The 19,626-nt window shown below is 41.4% G+C and overlaps 2 protein-coding genes across 4 annotated transcripts in view; one reads left to right on the top strand and one right to left on the bottom strand.

Annotated features, from left to right (window-relative positions):
- The first annotated feature begins 7 nt into the window (after positions 1 to 7).
- On the top strand, positions 8 to 9,125 carry BNIP3 (BCL2 interacting protein 3). Its single transcript, XM_081912868.1, has 6 exons — positions 8 to 198; positions 3,984 to 4,161; positions 5,060 to 5,144; positions 5,329 to 5,435; positions 5,539 to 5,688; positions 7,298 to 9,125. Exons 1-6 carry the CDS (start codon positions 153 to 155, stop codon positions 7,350 to 7,352), a joined length of 621 nt encoding a protein of 206 aa, XP_081768994.1. The 5' UTR covers positions 8 to 152; the 3' UTR covers positions 7,353 to 9,125.
- Positions 9,126 to 12,973: 3,848 nt separating this feature from the next.
- The window catches only part of PPP2R2D (protein phosphatase 2 regulatory subunit Bdelta), a 30,408-nt gene continuing 23,755 nt past the window's right edge, over positions 12,974 to 19,626 (bottom strand). For all 3 annotated transcript variants that reach the window (XM_081912790.1, XM_081912791.1, XM_081912792.1), the window contains 5 exons: positions 19,333 to 19,510; positions 18,046 to 18,210; positions 17,195 to 17,364; positions 17,010 to 17,101; positions 12,974 to 15,262 (listed from right to left, as the gene is read on the bottom strand). In XM_081912790.1, coding sequence (XP_081768916.1) covers positions 14,983 to 15,262; positions 17,010 to 17,101; positions 17,195 to 17,364; positions 18,046 to 18,210; positions 19,333 to 19,510 — 885 coding nt within the window. In that variant the 3' untranslated portion in view covers positions 12,974 to 14,982. The remainder of the gene's footprint in view (positions 15,263 to 17,009; positions 17,102 to 17,194; positions 17,365 to 18,045; positions 18,211 to 19,332; positions 19,511 to 19,626) is intronic.

Raw genomic sequence — 19,626 nt, 5'->3', positions numbered from 1 at the left:
AACAGACGGGATCTCTCCCTGGGGTCGATCAGCTGGGCGTGCGCGGCTAGCTCCCGAAACAGGCAGCAGCTGCTACTGTCAGCGGCGTCAGCGGGAAGAGAGCAGCCGAGAGAGAGAGACTCCAAAATAGACGCGCTTCTTTCCCAGGAGCCATGTCGTCGAGCGAGGGGCTGGGGGTGCAAGAGGAGAACTTGCAGGGTAAGGGATCGGCCTCCTTGTCATGAAATCAGTATGATCCTTAAGGTCCCCCTTTACCATTGGGTCTCTACTGGGAGAAGTCTTGCGGGGGGGGGGGGAGAGGCTCTTTTTCTTGGCTGATCAGAGGCAGAGATATTGGGCATTCCTGATCGCCTGGTTTCTGAACCCCAGAGATTTCCCCAAGCCACTCTTTCTTTGTTTTTCTTTCCTCCCCTTCCCCCTAACGGTGGTTGCGATTCTGAAATTCGTGAGGAAATGGCACTGGTAGGAGAAGCAGACGGATGGGATGGCGAAATGCCAGGGTGAAAGCTTTCCCCCGTTTCCTGGCCAAGGCCCTCTCGGTTTGGTGGGGTTGTCGATAACTTGACTTCTCTCTGAGATTTGGAAACGTGCTGCTTCTGCTGCTTCTCCTCCTTCGCCTCGCACCGACCGTGCAATGCTCCTGGCAAGCTGAACTGCCAACCAGGAGGGCAAGTATTGTTCTGACACAGGGCTGTGTAGCTCAAGGCCTTCGAAGTGCAGAACGGGCAGATCCAGGGCACTTTGTTTTTATTGTTGCGAGAGTCATCCCTGCTGTCTCCCATCTGTGCTCATGACACCTTTGCCTGCATGACTCATAGGCCCTTTACTCAGAACTTTGTGCAACGTTTGTGGCTGTAAATAATTGGCCTTCGGAAATTATTGACATACGGTGCTTGTTCAAGGAGCTGCAGTTCTGGGTTTTATTACCAACATACAATGAGAAACCTGAAGGTAGATTGTAACATGAAAGGGAATTTCCCTGTTGACTTCAGTGGGATGTGGATCATACCAATAATTGGATCATTAAGTAATAATAACAGTACCAGGGTGTATTGCTAAATATGAAGTCCGTTGCAAAGCGGATGTGCTGGTAATGATTTATATTATTCTTATTGTTGCACTGTTTAGGGAAGCTTTTAATATTTGATGAATTATTGTATTTTAATATTTTGTTGGAAGCCGCCCAGAGTGGCTGGGGAAACCCAGCCAGATGGGTGGGGTATAAATAATAAATTTATTATTATTATTATTATTTTATTATTATATAGTCAACTTTCTACCAAGCCTGAAATGATTTTAGCTACACATCGCCTGATTCTTGCGAAGCATGTGATTTCATGTATGTGCAGTTAACATGCAGAGTTAAATGTGCTGAGGACTGTGATATACAAAATGTATACGAGCTCCCTAGATGTAGCGCTGCAAAAATAATTATGTAGGAAGCAAAAATCTTCCAGCCTGTACCGTTGTGATCTTAATGCATTCATATAGGTCTGCCCCACCTACACTGTAGTGACTAGAGCTCCGTCCGCCTTAAAAAACCAACCAAAAACTTAAGAGAAGTGAAATCAAACTAGCAGCTGTAAATGTAAAACTTGCACAGTATGTGAAACATCCCATTGCACCATCAGCCATACTTTTAGATTTCTTTTTCAATTTTATTTGCTTGTCTGGTATTTTGAATGTATAGGATACACTGGGAGAATTCTTGCTGGGTTGTAGTTGTCTTTTTCTGAAATGCAAAACAAGGAGAAAATAAGTTGTACCTGTAGTCTTTTCTAAACTCTACTTCAGCTTATTTCCCACGATCTGTGGAAGAACTTCTCCTGCAAGTTAAAGATTTTTCAGAAGCCTGCTCCATAGTTACTCATAGGAGACTTTTAGTGTGCCTGCCCTCTTCTGTGAAATAGCATTCCTGTTGTTCTACGGCAGGCACCAACTATCTGCACTTCCCAAGCTGGATAACGGAGTCTTTGCTGTGTGTGTTTTGTATGGTGTCAGTTTTGTTTTAAATGTGTTTACTGTTTGTTTGTGTGTGTGTGTTTAACTTTTTAAAATTGTTTTTTTTGTACATCACCTTGGGACTGTTGTGTAGAAGGCAATTAATACATTAATGACGACGATATCAAATCTGACTGCCACCTTGTGCTTCTCTTGGAGTTCTGTTAGCTGGCTTCTCTTCCCCTCTTTCTGCGGCAGAAATTCAACTGGTGCAGCTTCCCCCACAGAATGGGATTCTGTTGCTTGGGAAAGCTTCAAGACTTAGCAGGCAGAAGCACAGGCTGGCAGCTGTCTGTTTATGCCATGTGACTGAAAACTGTTGGTGCCTTTTATAACTTTTGTTTTGAAAGAGGGTATTTCACAATTCCCAGGGACTGTTTATTTTTCAAAGTGACCCAGTGGGACTTGTTTGCTCAGGAGATATTATGTAGTAGGTGGTATAATATATAATCTGTAGGCTATTTATAGCTTCAATCTGGCAACAGGGATGTTGCTTGTGCTGGTTCCCCCCTCCCCTTTTTTTACGTCCTTCCTTCTCCTGCTACTAAGCATCCTGGGGATTTTAGTCCCCAGAAGCAGGCCACAGACAAGGACAATGAACTGATTTGTAAGATTCCTTTGATTGTGCATAATAAAGACTTACTGAATCTGAACAGAAAGATTCAATATGCTGTATAATTAGTCTCAGCCCCCATATCCACATTTAATTTTAAAAACCAGCATTTATGGTAGGGATTGGAGACAGGCAGTATTCGGATGCTGTTTCTCCCACAGGGAAAAAGTGGTAATTTCTCACATACTGTTCTTAAGCTATAGACACCCGTATTTCATTTGTGGTGCAAAGAAGTAGTTTTGCTCAATAAAGAAACATGAATACTTGTTTTGAACAGGCTGCTTTCTATCTAGATTGTTTCTGCACCTTGCCCTCCACAAGAGTGGGTGTGGTTACGTCCTATGGACTTGAAAACCCTCCCCTTGGTTAGATTAGCTATGCCTTTTCTGCCCTGCATATGTCTCAGGTGAAGAAGGCAGTGCCGATTGTGGTCTTGGTATACCCCTGCCCACAATGTCCTTGGGCAGCTGCCTTCATCCTTTTTCAAATGGACGCTGTGGTGGGTAATGCAGAATCAATTCAGCTTTTATTTTTGGAATGAAGTCAGTTTGCGGGAAAGTGCTTTTCAGGGGCATGAAATATGTAATAGGTCCATATTGTGTGCCAGCTAGGTAGAGGGAACCCCCCCCCCCCAGTATCCTTGTGTGCATTGAATGTAGACTATAATGTTGTGTGCATGGAGCCTTATATTTGTCAATATCTAGCTGAATTAAAATTGTGCTTTTCCCGGCACTGTGGCTGATGGAAAGACAACCCATTAATGTATAAAGCAGCCCGGGACTTGCAATGCTTAAAAAGGAAAAAGGAAAACAGAGTTTGTTAATCCAAATTCCAAGCCAAGTATCACTACCATGTTTGGAATACTGAATGCATTTTCTGCTACTAAGCATCCTACTCACACTTTGCACCTGTGGATCATTTCCCCCCTTGGAGGTCCTCTTCTACCCCTCCTGTAAACAAAGTAAATCAAGATAGGTCAGTGTATTTGATAGCCCGTATCTGACTGGTTCATCTGACGTCCCTAATCTGCACATGCTTTTTTGCAGATTTCATACACAGTAGGGTCTTCTGCTGTGGGAACTAGGTGATCTATGAAAGGACCATCAAGTGTGGTGCTGGTGTTGAGACAGCATAGGGTGAAGACCTAACTCCTGTGCTCTGATGGTGATTGAAAAGGCTTCATCATTGCAGGATCCTATTAGAGCAGAGATTTATTATTAACAGGCAGTACTCTGCTCATTTCCTGGAATGCAAGAAGGAGGCCATTAAGCCAGGCTTGAAACAGAATGCCAGCAAATGAAACTGCTTGAAGGCTTCCTAATATGCAATTGTGTGGCTTTTGTTTTGTTTCTGAACATATGCTGAGCAGGTTCCTGGGTGGAGCTGCACTTTTCCAGCAACGGGAATGGTAACGGTGCCCAGCCAACAAGCCAGGAGCAAGGCCCAGCCTCGATTTCTATTCACAATGGCGACATGGAGAAAATCCTTCTAGATGCCCAGCATGAGTCTGGAAGAAGCAGCTCACGAGAGAGCTCCCATTGTGACAGGTACAACAAAAGAGATAGCACTTGCTCTTTTCAAAGGATGCGCTGTCCTATTTATTTGCATGTAGTCTTAAGAGGCTGGCAGATCTGTGAGATGATGTAAGTGGCCCTGATCCAATCAGGGTCTCTGGATAAGAGCTGAGGCCACTCCCATACCTTCCAAGTCTCCCAATTTTCCAGGGATAGTCTCAGAATTATGAAACCTGTCCCAGCTTCTGATTTGGTCCTAGAATGTCTCTATTTACGGACTTGTATAAGAGTAAAAGACAGTTGGGAAATGATCCATAATGAATTGAAATTTTTTTTTAATAGTACTTTCCTAAAAACCCCAGTGTCATTCTGTTGTGGATAATTCAGACTGAAATTCCCAGGTGTCAAAAATGGTTATTTATGTATGCTGCTACTGTGGCCCGTGTTTTGTTAACCCCAAAATGGAAAACAAGTGATTAGGGTACTGTTGATGTAGTGATGGTAACACTTGCCCATTGTCTGATAGGAAATGCTTTGTGGGGGTGGGGACACACAAAATGGGGGCTCAAGGAGGGTCAGTTGGCGGGGAGTAAGAAATGAGGAATGTTGGAGGGTATGCACTCCCAGAACTTCAGCATTCTTCTTCTATGCTTATCTTGAGAGTATTTATTTCCTCCCTTTTAATCTTCCAAATCTTCTTCAGAAGGCAAGGTTCTTCACAAAGGCACACCCACCCGCATGTTTTGTCCTCACAACAACCCTGTGAAGTTGGTTAGGCTGAGAGATGGTGGCTGGCTCCAAGTCACCCAGTGAGCTTAGTGGCTGAGTTGTGGCATCTGAATCTGAACTGCCTTGATCCTGCAGCTAAAGCAACGAAATCTAGAAACCTTGTTCCATGTGGGTTAATGCCCTGTAACTTCTCTTTACCAAGTCCTCCTCGATCCCAGACGCCTCAGGACATTCACAGAGCTTCTGAAGTCGAGAGCCGTGGCAGCGGAGAAAAGAATAGCTCTCAGGTAAAGCCGAGCCTTTTCTGAAGATTGCCAAATGGCCGAGAGCCTTTTCCAAGCCATCAAATGGTGTAGTGTGGGAATGGGGAGCCTGCAGAAATTACCAAAGAAGCTGAATAGGTGTATCCACCCCCCCCCCCACTTTAGAAATAGCATCCAAACCAACTGATTATATCTCTCCTTCTTTTAGTCTGAGGAAGATTTTCAGGAAAGAAGGAAAGAAGTTGAACAGCTTTTGAAGAAAAATTCTGACTGGATGTGGGACTGGTCTAGCAGGCCTGAAAACATTCCACCCAAGTAAGTGTGACAGAAGCTGCCTTGATTCCCACTGGTATGTACAGAATATGGTGACAGACATTTACTGATTGGATTCTTTCTTTCTTTTCTCGTCACAAACTAGGGAATTTCTGTTTAAACACCCCAAGCGCACTGCTACCCTCAGCATGAGAAACACGAGCGTGATGAAGAAAGGGGGCATCTTCTCTGCAGAATTTTTGAAGGTTTTTCTGCCATCTCTGTTGCTTTCCCATCTGCTTGCCATTGGATTAGGGTAAGGAGTCCTTCAGTCAATTCAGTGTGGGGATTGTAGGGGTCCAGAAGTCTAGTGTGCTTCACCCAGAAACAGAAGCAACTTATGTGTTGACTAATTTACACGGAGAGTAACACAGAAATACAGTGCTCTTTTTTTTAAGGCATAGTGATGGCTTTATAGTTGAAAAACTAGGCTTACTACGCTTTGGCCCACTTCCAAATGTTTTGATCCATGGCAGGGATGGGGAACCTGATTTTGCTGGACTACAAATCCCACCATGCTGGATGGGTCTTTTGTACTGCAGCATCTGGAAGACAGGCTCCCCATTCCTGATCTACAAGATAACTTGCAGTGAAAACTCCATCAAAATGTAATTTACCCATCACGATCAAATATGGTTACATGGACAGGATCTGCATTCAGGGAATAATTCAATAAGCCTTTGGGGTAATATTTGAGGTTCATGGTAGACACTGGTATTATAAAACAAAATGGGGTAAAATCTCTTCCTTTTTTTAAAGTGATGACAGCAAAAAGAAGACAGATCTGTGCTATAAAGATATAGGGTGATGATCAGTCTTCAGATATTGGAATGTGCAGAAATATAATTGCTGCTGAGTGAATGGCAGCAATGGAATGGCATTTCCTTCACCCCAGATTGGTGGCAGCCGTGACATTTTATCACAGCTATAAAACATGAAATCTGACTTTGTAGTAGCTTTGCCTTTGATCCTTGAATTGGACCAGATTTTACCCCCACCCCCAAGTTTGTTTTTTCAGTGCCTCGATATTTTGTCATCTAATGCGAGTGGCGTAGGGATGTGTGCAAGGTATTGAGTGATGTCCAGCGCTGTGCATCTGGAGTTCCACTCATGCATCAAAACCACTCATGCATCTGTTCTATAAGCAGAAATCTGCTATACGCAGTAGGTACAGCAGCACTGGATGCAATCCATTGGAAACAGACATCCAATGGAGGCTATTTCAGCCGTGCAAGTAAGCTCACAACTATTACTTGTTCACATGGACGTGACCCAGATGGAGCCACGTTTTCCAAGCTTACAAAAGGCTTCCTTGAAACTGTCTAGAAAAATGATAAGGCTCCCACCATCAGGAAGTGTGTGAGGAAAATGTGCTTCCAGCCCCCTATCCCACAGCGTTCAGCAGGCCCCTCTAGCCCTCCAGGTGTGTTAGGATGGGAAGCTTTCCTTCCATCGGTTAACCCAGGGGTTGTCAGCCTGGTCCCTATTGCCCACTAGTGGGTGTTTCAGGATTCTGGGTGGGCGGTAGGGGGTTCAATGGCACAAGCTGAATCCTCCTTCCATCGAGCACTGGTGGGCGATAAGAAAAGTTTACCATCAAGAAAGATGCATTAGTGGGTGGTAGGTATAAAAAGGTTGACTACCCCTGGCTTAAACTATCCCAGCAAATTCTTCCTTGGTGTAGGTAACCAGCTGCTTAGAAGGCTGGATCCTTTGTGGTATCAGGTGTATTTACCTACCAGATTCCCACCAGTTTTATAGCATAGTGAGTAGTCAAAGTAAGAGGAAAAGGGTGTTCCCTACCATCTTAACTCCCTTTCAAAATTAAGCAGAGCAGTTACTGGCTGTCTTTATGTTGGTCTCAGGATTTATATCGGAAGACGGTTGACAACTACAGCTTACAGCACGAGTTCGTTGTAAGATGGGAACAAATCTTCATCTCCTACAAAAACCATGACTACATTCATCCAGACATGCAAAATGGTGAACGAAAAGGAACTCCTGTGTGTGCAGAAGTGACACAGCTATGTATGTTTTGGTCCCTAAATGTTGTGTGCTCTTGGGGCTTTTTCTAATTGTAGAGGGAAAGATTGAAAACCAACACCAAACAACTCCTTTGTAAACTAACCTCTTGTCGCTCAAGTCATCAAAGCAAATTTTTGACAGAGGTCTTTAAATGAACTGTGTGTTTGTGAACAAAATGTCTATATTGAAAATTATGTAGCAAGGGATTAAACGGTTCGTCTTGTTTCACTTTTGTAAAAAAGAAATTGGTTTGGGTTGTTGTTGGTACAACTTGATTGCATAGCAAGAGTATTTGGTCAAGAGTATTATGGCCTTACATTTCTAAAGGCTGGAGTCTCTGAAGCAGTTTATTGATTTTCTTTAAGATACTTCTCTAAATCCTAAATACAGGTTTGTGTGTTTTAGTAGGGGATCTTTCCATTATGTTTTAAAAAGGGAAATGTATATGCAACAGAAGTAAAAGTAGTGGGGTAAATAAGCCTGTGGTACCTCTGGTTACGTACTTAATTCGCGGAAAAGCTTCATGTGATGCAATGCTCCTTTGAGTCCAACAGCCATTCTGAAGGTTCCTCTGGAATGATGGTGATGATTAATTTCATACAGTGGTACCTCATGTTAAGTACTTAATTCGTTCTGGAGGTTCGTACTTAACCTGAAGCACCACTTTAGCTAATGGGGCCTGCCGCTGTGCCGCCGGAGCACAATTTCTGTTCTCATCCTGAAGCAAAGTTCTTAACCCGAGGTACTATTTCTGGGTTAGCGGAGTCTTTAACCTGAAGCGTATGTAACCCGAGGTACCACTGTATATCCAATGATCACCCTTGCTGAGGTAAGCTATCTAGCCAGTCACAATTTAAGAATGGCGGACCCGCTGAGCCCAAAGCCTTGTTTCCCCTCATGTCTGATACTCAGAGGTATCTGGTCTTTAACAATTTTCTTGAGAATTACCCATTAATGAACTTTTTACAGGCACATGTGCCTTAGTGCACGCTTATCGCTAGGCTTCTGTGCAGGTTTTAGCAATTGGCCCATTTGAAATCAAGTTTTACACAAGGATGAACATGTGCTAAACATTTGCAACTTATACTTCTTTTGCCCATCTTGAATCTTTGCAAGTTCAACAATGGTTTTAAATACAAAACTCCAGTTGTTTGTGATTTTACCAGTTAAATAAGTTTTGAATATCATCACAGCCTTACTGAAAAGCAGCAAGGAATGTTGTTTTTGCAGAAACTTCTTATGAGTTAAATAGATGCTTGTGTATGGTACTACAATATTTACAGCGATCAACCAATGCATTTTGGTAGTCAAGCACTTCCAAAGACAAGTATATTTTCCAATACTCTATTGATATAGCCTAGAATAGCATTAGCCTATTTTCTTACTGCATCACTGTTAAGCTTAGGGTTTACTAATATCTCTAGATCTTTTTCACACGCACCAATGGCAAGCCAGATATTCCCCATCTTCTATTTGTGCGGCTGGCAAGTCTTACATTTGTCCTTATTGAAATTAATTTTGTTTGTTTGGGCCCATTTCTCCAATCTGTTAAGGTCATCTTGAATCCCAATTTTGTCTTCTGCAGCATTGACAACTTCTCCCAGTTTGGTGTCATTCTCTTGTGTAAGTAGTCTAAAAATATCTTGATTAAATGAATGTGGTGAGCCACTGGTGTGCCTTTGTTTCGCCAGTCACCAAATTGCTTCATACGGAAAGATGACTCTAAGCCATTTTACTATTAATAGGTGGATATTCTAACTGATGGAAACTTTCTTGCTTGCAAGGACTTACCACACAAGTACAAAAGCATATAGACATGTGAAGCTCTCTCCTGCTAGAGTGAATATGCAGAACTGCTTTCCTAGGAACTCCATAAATTTCCTTGCTGTGTCTGAATGCATAGCTTACAGTAAACCCATCAATTTTGTTCAGTTACCCATTTGGACTTCTTATATTAATTTATACATTTGAATCAGGATGAATGGAATATTCTTAATGTCAGCTGGCAATGGTTTAATTATTGAATTATTTATCCCCCTCCTCCCAATTTGCAAATAAAAAATCAGGGGTGGAATTAATACAAAGTATGGGGACAATGCTGTGTATTTCTGGGCTTTAGTAAAATCATTAAAGACCATTACTTTACTGTTTTGCAAATTTGAGTAGATAAGGCACATTTAAAGAAGAAGCCCATCTTTTTAAACTGGACATTGTGCATAAAATGAAGTGGTAGCTTTGTTTTGATTTAGCAAAAGGAGATAGGCAGTAAAAAAAAGGATTCTTGATTGAAGCTGCCTGTTGCCATTGTGTATGTACTGCATACAAATCTCATTTATTTAGTGGGAGTTTGTGCAACTATCGTGCTAGAATAGTACTGTCTTGGCTTTCACAACATGAATGGAAAACATCTAGAACTTCATCTTCTGGCAACTCACAAAGTCGAAAAGCTGTGAAATACTCCACTGAATGTATATTACAAGTTTATTGCTACTATACAAAAACAATAAAGCGAGTAAATATTTCACTGCTTTTGAATTATGTGTTATCAGTAGTCAAGATGTGTGAAATGAGGAAGAGGTGCTGCTAAGGATGTTCAGTTGTCAAACGTTTCAAAAATAAAATCCAAAGGCAAGGCAGACTTGCTAGCAGAGAAAAGAGTGCAATATTGCCATGGGCTTCATCCGTTACCATTGGCATGTGGCCTAGAGAAAAACTCCCCATCTCTGCTGTGGAAGTTAGGCACTTCTGTGCAGTCGTCACTAGCATGGAACATAGCTATCTAAAGGCAGAATAATCTTTGTAGAATAGAATTTGGGAACCAAATGCCTTTATATAGAAACAGGTTCTCAGAACTCTAGCATTTGAAAACGAGCAAGCCGGATATTGAATTATATTCATCTTTTACAAGCCCTGTGTGTCAACATGTCGGAAGTCTAGGGAGACCAAGAACCCTATTCTTTTGTGTGAATAAAGAAGTTTGACATGTGTGAAGTTGGGGTGAAATATGGGGCCATGATTTTATGCCACTTTTCTGCAGCGTTAGCTGTGAAGGAACCAAACTGCTAACCGATCAGGCGAGGCCAACCGTGCCGCATGAAAGGGGGGGTGTTTTAAGCCCACCCTTCTGTCAGATCCAGCCCTATGTGGTAAGAAAAGTGTTCCAGACCCACCCCAAATACTGAGTTTACAGGCCACAGAAAGCAAATTGCTTTTCACCAAGAGCACTCTCCAAACCCTAATCTGTAGAAGTCCTACACATACCCGCCACCAAAAAGGACAAGCCTCTACTTGGTCCCTCTTCTCCCACCTGCAGCAAATTACGTTGCCCAGAGCACACTGCAGATCACTTAGGAAGTTGCTGAATTACAACTTATCACTAAACTGAAAACTATGGAGACCTGGTCAATAGAGATATTGGATTCCTGTCTCATTACATATGCTAATCATCTGCATACTATCCCTTGCTTTTTCCTTTAGGAATAATTGCAGTTGTTAACAGTCGTCAACAGATTTGCCATACCCATTGAGTCAATCACCCATCTCCTACTACCCTCCTGAGAAAAACCCCACCCCACCCTCCCACTATATATAACGGTCTGGTGACATCTGTTTCAGTGTATCTGAAGAAGTGTGCATGCACACAAAAGCTTATACCCAGAACAAACTTGGTTGGTCTCTAAGGTGTTTTTTCTCTCTCTCTCTCTCTATATATATTGTTACTTATATTGGAGAAGTGAGCCCATTCAGCCACAAAGTTCCATCTTAACATACTGGTGAATAGTATCTTCCCTTTTTATCTTCTGACATGCCCAATTAAGATAGCTGGGGGTCACCATAATCCTGACAAACCCACCTTGGGGGAGCTTCAGCCCCCTGGGCCACCACTGTTATAGGACCCAGAATTCCAAATGGGCTTGAACAGTGATCTTCAGCAACTGCAAAATAGTTTCCACCTAGGTAAATGACCAAAATCTGAGTGCGCTGCCCCAGCACAGGGTTGAACAATGCTGACAAAATGCACTTTCATTGTATACCATGCCTACCCAACCCACACAGGCACTTTCGCCAAGCCCAAACTGGATTCTATGAGCATCTTGCCACACCCTGTGATTGGCCCAGAAACACCAAACTGCGGCCACAAATGAGCACCAGTACACTCCAAGCACCTATCAAAACAAAAGCAAGGAAGTGAACAAGCACACTTCTGCAAAACAGTATTAGCCAGGGCCCTTGAGCGGCCCACCATAAGGATTCAAATGCCCCCGTTTTCCAGTGACCCATCATCAATTCCAAAACCCAAACTGGTAGATGCTGAAACAGAGCCGATTTGAAAGTAATGTGTGCCAGACTGTCAGCAGGCCTCTCACCCTGAATGCAGCCAGCTGTGGTCATACATTGGGAGCCAAGTTCAGGCTCCTTCCTGGCCCAGTTCAAATTGGGATCCACAGCTGCCTTCATCCTAAATGACTCTTCATAACCCAGCCAGACAGCATTTGCATATTCATGGTAAGATCTGAATGTGATTATCCAGATGCTTCAAAAGGAGGGGAAGCCCTCACAATATGCCTGAGTTTCTATTCTCTGAAATTATACCATAACTCAAAGTCAAATAGTACAGCACTGCCTATGCATTAAAGCTCTCACAGACCTAAAAATTAAGATTCAAAAGGTTGAATGCAGTATTACTAAGTTGATTCTACTGGGAAAGCTAAATGTTCCTACATTTCATCACAATTGCTTTATCATTCAAATGGGTGGATGTTACAGAAAAGATGAAAAAGCTGAACACGACTATCTTCACTGTGAAGCAACAGGTGCTGTAAAAACCTAAGCACACATTTTAATAATATGAAGCAATCCAAATACATGCAAGACTGATAGACTCCATTTTCCTGGTTCCAATCACACTAACTCCAATTTCAAGATGTTCAATATTGAGTATTAAATACCTTGCTCAGGCTGGATAACAGTGACTTGGATTCTCAAGTTTCTGTTCTGTGAATGAAAGAATCCCTTTCATTTACTGAGGAAAAAACTTAGGATCCAACCCATTTACATTAAATGCACAATTCAATGCTATCCCTTACACCAAGAGACCTCTGACTTAGTCACAGCAAGCTTCTTGAAGCATTTCATGTTTCTCAGCTATTTCAACTAACAGCTTTGTAAAACAATTAACTGCTACGATTTAAGTAGGGGAGTAAGAAGAGGACATGCAAACAGTCTAGCATTAAAAGCATTGAAAACATTTTTAAAAATCTGAAATACAGAATCATAGCATCTTCCAGCATACACCTAAATGGGCCCAAACCCCAAAGAATGCTATAGAAAGCAGTAGACATGTCACATCTATGCAAAGAAGTGTGGCTGGCATCTATCTCTGGGTGTAAGCTACTCTCATGTAGCAGCTACTGGTGATTACTTTGTACAGTGAAAATAACATACCGAAAGACAATTCAGATGCAATTTTAGGGGGGAAGAGTACATTGAAAAAGTTTCAAAGTACACAGAGCAAGTGCAGGTAAACATTTAAAATTTATTAAACTTTTTGGTCAAAATAATTGAACAATTATGTACAATCCCATTGTATTTACCTCATGTATTTTAAGGAACAAAGTCAATCTAATGGTTAAATGACCTAACCGTTCCACATTTCAAGATTTGCAAATAGTGTCACAACTGATATACAGTATACGATTTTTAATCTTTATCTTTAGAAACCCCAAATTAGTATTTATTATTGTATCGCGAACAAGAGTGGCACTCTATGGACGTTAATTGATAGGGTAGGAACAGAGACATGCTGCTCTTGCATATTCATATCGGACTCTAGCAATCATATTAAACCTTCATTTCTTTAAAATTCGAGTGTAAACCACACACAAGTATTTCACCCTGGAAGCTTAAAGGGCCTGAATTTTAAGGAGGATTTCATAGGCACATTTAGTAGGAAGTCTGGAGCAAGTGATAGTACTTGCACTAGTATTTAAGATACTTGATGCTATTAAAAGTGTGCCCACTCTTTTTGTGTCTACAATTCTTCTCCCACAGAAGCTTACAGTGAAATACTGGGAGTTAATCACGTATCTTCGAGAAGCGAGAGAGACCCCATAACTTTTCTGCAGCCCCCTATTGCTAGTGGAAACTCAGTATTCTACAAATATATTTTCACATCAGTATTCAGCCTCAAGACAGCTTGATCTCCTGGTTTTACAGACCTGGAGTAAAAGTTAAAACATGTTTAAGTTGTGCTCCTGTTTGGCATAATCAAGTTTAAAAACATACACATTTGAACTGCAATGGAAAGTTTTGTATGCATATGCTTATGCCCAGTTGTAATATTTTTTTAAAAGTGTACTCTATGGAACAAAAGGACTAAAGGTTAAAAAAAGAAGTAGTAGTAATGCACATTAAGGTATGCTTCTCACATGTTGAGGCATGTTTACTGTTAAACCAGAGCAGTGATTTGTTGAAGGTTTTGATGTAAAAGACCATCTTGCTCCTTTAAGGCTGTATATAACTTTAAACAAGTACTTTACACTTTGTCTTTTCTGCGCACCATATGATGCCCCCCCCTTTCTTACACAAAAAACTAATACAAGCTAAGGTGATGACAACTGGAGAAAAAAATTCAGTTTAGTGTTTGAAGCAGTAGATACTGCTTTAAACTGCTTATACTGTCAAAAAATGGATAGTATTCAATTAAGTTCTACTCAGAGTAGAGCCATTGAGATTAATGAGCCTGTTTGTCATGTGTCTTAATTTCAATGGGCCTGTTCAGAGCAGGACTAGCATTGGATACAACCTAATATTTTTGGGACAAACTATTTTCAAATCTTTCCGTCAGAGTTATTTTGCACAATCTCAATACATGCAATAAAAAAGACTGAATACATACTTTCAGATTTAAAAACACTTTTTATAGTTTGTTATTTTTATTAAGTGGTTTACACCGGAAGGTGTGGTTATAGATACAGTTGGTGAGTAAATATACATGAAAAACCTGTCTACACACCCAACTCTAGACTTACCTATATGCTCAAAGGTAGAAACACCTAAAGCTTAGATGAAGGCCAGAGAAAGAATGTTTACAGGCATAAAGCACAAATATATGTTTTGAAAGGCCCAAATATTACAGCAGATAAAGAGCACGTGAGATAGAAATTACATTTTTATGACAATTTGTTTCTTGGGTGTTAGATTTTTGGTCTATCAACTGGAAAGGAAGGCTCAGACTTAAATAAATACATTTGTTTTGAATATTGGCCTTTATTGAGTATTGTCCATCAATTCTGCTTCTAGTGGGCTTTTTTTCGTTTACAAAAATTCAATTCCACGTTCTCCCTCACTGAAGGCAGAAATACACCATGAACTCAAGTCCAGGCCAGCTTCTCTCCTTTACCTATAAAGGGAAATAAGTGCATCAATGTTCTTTACTGGGAGGACAACAAGGCCATCTCTCTGACAGATAAACAACTGAGCTTAACTATGCAAGACGACAACTTTGTCCTCAGATAAGCCGTCTTTAATTAATTTTGTCCTGGAATATATACAAGTTATTGGTGGCAGCTACAGCAATGATGTTCTCTGCAGGGTGCCATGCTGTATGAAGGATCTTCTTATTGAAGTCCAGACTGTCAACACTTATTTCATCCTTCTTTCTCTTGCCACCTGTGCACACTTTCCGGGGCTTTAAGATAGCACGAGGTTTGCTACTTTCTCTTGAAGCCTCTAATGTAATATCTCGCCGTGTGTTTCGATCAAACATCCTAAAGAAGTTGTTGTATGAGCCAGTCATAATAGCACTGCATTGGAAAAGAGAAGATAAAAACTTTTTATTCATTGGTTACTTCTGATAGGTAATGTCAAGTTACTTGCAATTTTAGGAGGGTCGCAATTTCCTTTCCCTTACTATTTATTTATTTGTTATTACTAGTTTGTTCATCAATGGGTCTCAGGGAAAAGTAACAACAACAACACATCAATAAAATAACCACAGACACGTAAGTGAAACAGTCTAAAATTTCCTTAAAATATGCAAGATCATCAGAAGGCAATAAACTGCTGTGGCTCCTTACAGTTTTCACTTCTCCTAAGAGTGGGGGAAGGGGTGCATCTTTTCTAACCAATGAAAAGGAACCAGTGTCAGTACCAGACCTGCCTCTGACAGGTAGTCATTCCAGAGATGAGGTGCTGCTGCAGAAAAGGCCCCTGCTCCCTGAACTTCAGTTAGAGGTAGACGCACAAAAGATGGGCCTCTCCTGCAGACCTTAATGGATAGTTACAATGGCTTGAGAGGCATTCCTATTTTATTAGTATTTTCCTATGTACCGTATTTTTTGCTCTATAGAACGCACCAGACCATAGGACGCACCTTGTTTTAGAGGGGGAGAACAAGAAAAAAAAAAATCTCCCCCTCTCTGCCCAGCCCCCAGTGGCAGGAGGTGCTGCGCAGAGAAGGGGAGAATTTCCCCCCTTGTTCTCCCCCTCTAAAACAAGGTGCTGTTCAAGGTGCGTTCAGTCACTTTCAGGCGGCTACCTTGGAAGTTTTTCCTGCCTGCCTCCCTCCTGCATTCGCACCATAGGATGCACACACATTTCCCCTTCATTTTTGGAGGGGAAAAAAGTGCGTCCTATAGAGCGAAAAATACGGTATATCATGTTTTTCATGTAAATAATAAGCTGCCTCTTACCAGCAGCTGATCCAGACCAACTGATTGGCAACAGCTCTCGTTATTAGGGTGGGGTTTATCCCAGCGCAGATGCACTTAACCAGGAGGAAGGCATTGCTGAATCTTTGTGTGTTGTGGCATCTATCGTATATCGTGCTACACACTGAGCAATGGGCCGCCTAAAGCCCCTGGGGTTTAATTTGTGTGGTCCTTTACCTCATTTCAACACCTTCTGCAGCAAATGATCAGTTCAGACCACTGGCAAGAGCAATCTGTCTCTATACTAGCAGCCCATTGGGTGGGAAGACAGAAAAAAGGAGGGCCCCACTCACTTTGGGGTTTGGCCCACAGTTGGCATGCGGATCCCAACAGTTTACCCCCAAAGGAATATGCTTCTTAACAGAACAAAGGTTTTCCACTTCCACACTAAAGGATATTTCAAGCAGCCAACCATCTCTAAGTTACCATTCAATTCACACACAAAATTTTCTTCTGGGAGCAACCAGGCCACATGCTTGAAGTCTGTGATACCAAGGACTGATCCCAGGAATTCCCCCTCTCTTTTCCACACAAAGCAAATGTACCATCACTAAATTTATATTTCCTCCTAAGGCAGCACATTTGTTTTTATCATGCTACCCATCATATACTTTGAGGATGACCTACAGCAAGTTATTAAGTACACAATGACATAACTAATATAGATGCACCGAGAACTACTGTGAAAGCTAAAGTAGAAGTTTAGGCTGTCCCCCGCCCTGCTCACCAGCCCCAGTGCGGATCATAGATCTTACTTTTCCTTCTGCTTGAATTAAAACCACCACCAATTTTCAGTTCAGGCAAGCATTTAAGCGAGTCTCCTTACACAAATCAGCCTTACCTATCAGAACCATTCCAGCAGCACTCAAACTTGTCAAAGATGCAGTCATTCTCATACAGTGAACAAAGTTTGCTTCGCAGATATTCATGAACCTTAAAATATATAAGCGTTGAAGAGCATGAGAACATGTTCAATTTTGGGAAGAAATCTTTATTATTATAAAATATAACACACAAACACTGTACCTGATAGGTCTCTACAGGCCTGTTTTCCATATTGAGATCCCATACTTTAACTGAAAGGTAGTCTCTGGTCATCATGTATCGACCACTATGACTGAATTTTACATCCGATATTGAGGAAATTATTTCTGAAAAGAATGATCTGCTGCTGGGATCTTCAGGTTCTTCAAAGACTGAAAGTTGTGAAAGTGGACAGAAAAGCTGCTTACTATTATGGTTAATACTTTAACATTTTTAGTTAACCAAGGCTTAGCCATATCCGTGGTTTCCAACCTCTGCCCCACAAGAGTTGCTGAAATGTGTCCTAAAAATGTGCCCTAAAAAATCAAAACACCATGTACTCTATGCCCATTGGAATGGTGAGATCCCAGATAGACACTGGAATGTTCTCTACCAATAAACAGAACTTAATATTAGTTTACAGAAAATATAAAGGTAAAGGTAAAGGTACCCCTGACCGTTAGGTCCAGTCGCGGACGACTCTGGGGTTGCGGCACTCATCTCGCTCTATAGGCTGAGAAACTGGTGTTTGTCCGCAGACAGCTTCTGGGTCATGTGGCCAGCATGACTAAGCCACTTATGGCAAACCAGAGCAGCACACGGAAATGCAGTTTACTTTCCCGCTGGAGCAGTACCTATTTATCTACTTGCACTTTGAAGTGCTTCCGAACTGCTAGGTTGGCAGGAGCTGGGACTGAACAATGGGAGCTCACCCCATCACGGGGATTCGAACCGCTGACCTTCTGATTGGCAAGCCCTGTGGTCTAAACCACAGAGCCACCCGCATCCTTTATAGAAAACATACCTGGTTTTTTTTTCTGAGAAGTGGTTAAGAAAACTGAGAAAATACTTACATTTTGAATGTCTATCACAAAGAGCTGATGAACGCATATCACAGAGCCGTATAGTTCCTTTGCTACTGCTGTAGACAAACACATTACAATGATGAGGATGAAATTCTGCTGCCGTTATCACCTCTGTAAGTTCCTCCATGTTAGCAGGCTTTATATCTACAATGTCTGAAAGTTTGTTTGTATAGGTTCATATAGATTTGTTTTCCTCAAAATATAACTTTAAAAGTATGCAATACAGGGTGATAAACTATCTAAAAACTGTACCCAAATTCTATATTATTTGGAATTGACATTTCTAGCATTCAGTTTATCATCTAATATACAATTGAAGGATCACCATTCTCTACAACCTGCAGTTTACAACAGGGGTGTAGGGGAGAGGGTTTTATCAGAATACCACCACCAACAGTCGGGGCATGTGAACATGAGAGACAGTTTTCTCATAGCAGCACCTCATATTTGGGACTCAAGGTGGAAGGGGGGGGGAAATCAAACACCCGCTTCCCCGACTATGTTCAGACTGAATTTAATTTGTCCAGGCCTTTGGGAGGGGATAGAAACACATTAATGCACTGTACATTTTAAAGCTATCATTTGGCTATGGTCTTATCAGACACTATGTTGGTCACTGCTCTGGGCTCCCTTTAATATAGTTGCCAAACAGAACTCTAGCATATGAGAGTTAAATATTATTTTTAAAAATGCAAAACCCAGGGAAGAATTGTTTACTGGGAGTCAGAAGAATTCAAGGCAGAAAGAAGTTACAAGGCACTGTTACCGCTCATTATTTTGACAGCACAAGACAGCTGTGAAGAATGCTCCCCCTCCCCAACATTTCATAGAATCATAGAATTGGAAGGGTCCCAAGGGTCATCTAGTCCAACCCCCTGCAATGCAGGAAGCTCAGCTAAAGCATCCATGACAGATGGCCATCCAACCTGTTTAAATACCTCCAAGGAAGGAGAGTCCACCATTTTTACATGCCTTGCAGTTTTTTGCTCTTCCAAACTCAAAACTCCTGAAATTCTAAAGGTGTGGAGAACATGTAGGCCCTCCAAACTTTATTTAACTTCCATTACCCTTAGCCAGCATGGCTAATGATGATGGCAACTATAGTCCAGCAGCACCTGGAAGGGCTAGAGATTCCCTACCCTTGTCTTAAAAGACTAAACAAAATAAAACAGATGATTTATCATATTCAGAACAATTGATTGAGGCCAGTAATACTTATTGTAAGAAGCTACTAAGCATTAAGTATTCCTATGTATCTAATATAAAAAAGGATACTAAAACTTCTGTCTGTGATTTCTAAATGCCACAGGTTGATTCTTAGGTCATCTGCAGAAAGGTACGTTTCATGATCACTATTTACTGAAATAGAGTTTATGTGATATGTGTGTGCATTTGCAAATATCCTTCGGGGACTTGCTTCTACCATTAGGTCCATGGGTTTCAATATTGGCACCTAAAAATAGAGAAAGGGAGAGAAGTTCACTACTACATAAAATATTTATTTAAAGGGCTAATCATTACAACATCTTAAAGTTACAAAAGTTGATGGAATGATCTGGCATAAATAGC

Source organism: Podarcis melisellensis, assembly GCF_964234715.1.
Source record: "Podarcis melisellensis genome assembly, chromosome: 5".
Taxonomy (NCBI): Eukaryota; Metazoa; Chordata; class Lepidosauria; order Squamata; family Lacertidae; genus Podarcis; species Podarcis melisellensis.
This window is presented reverse-complemented; position numbering and strand designations above follow the sequence as displayed.

Excerpts from the sequence above, each read along its gene's own strand:
- BNIP3 (XM_081912868.1), top strand. The coding sequence starts at position 153 with ATGTCGTCGAGCGAGGGGCTGGGGGTGCAAGAGGAGAACTTGCAGG. Across the intron at positions 4,162-5,059 it reads GAGAGCTCCCATTGTGACAG|TCCTCCTCGATCCCAGACGC; the intron begins GTACAACAAAAG and ends CTCTTTACCAAG. Across the intron at positions 5,436-5,538 it reads CCTGAAAACATTCCACCCAA|GGAATTTCTGTTTAAACACC; the intron begins GTAAGTGTGACA and ends GTCACAAACTAG.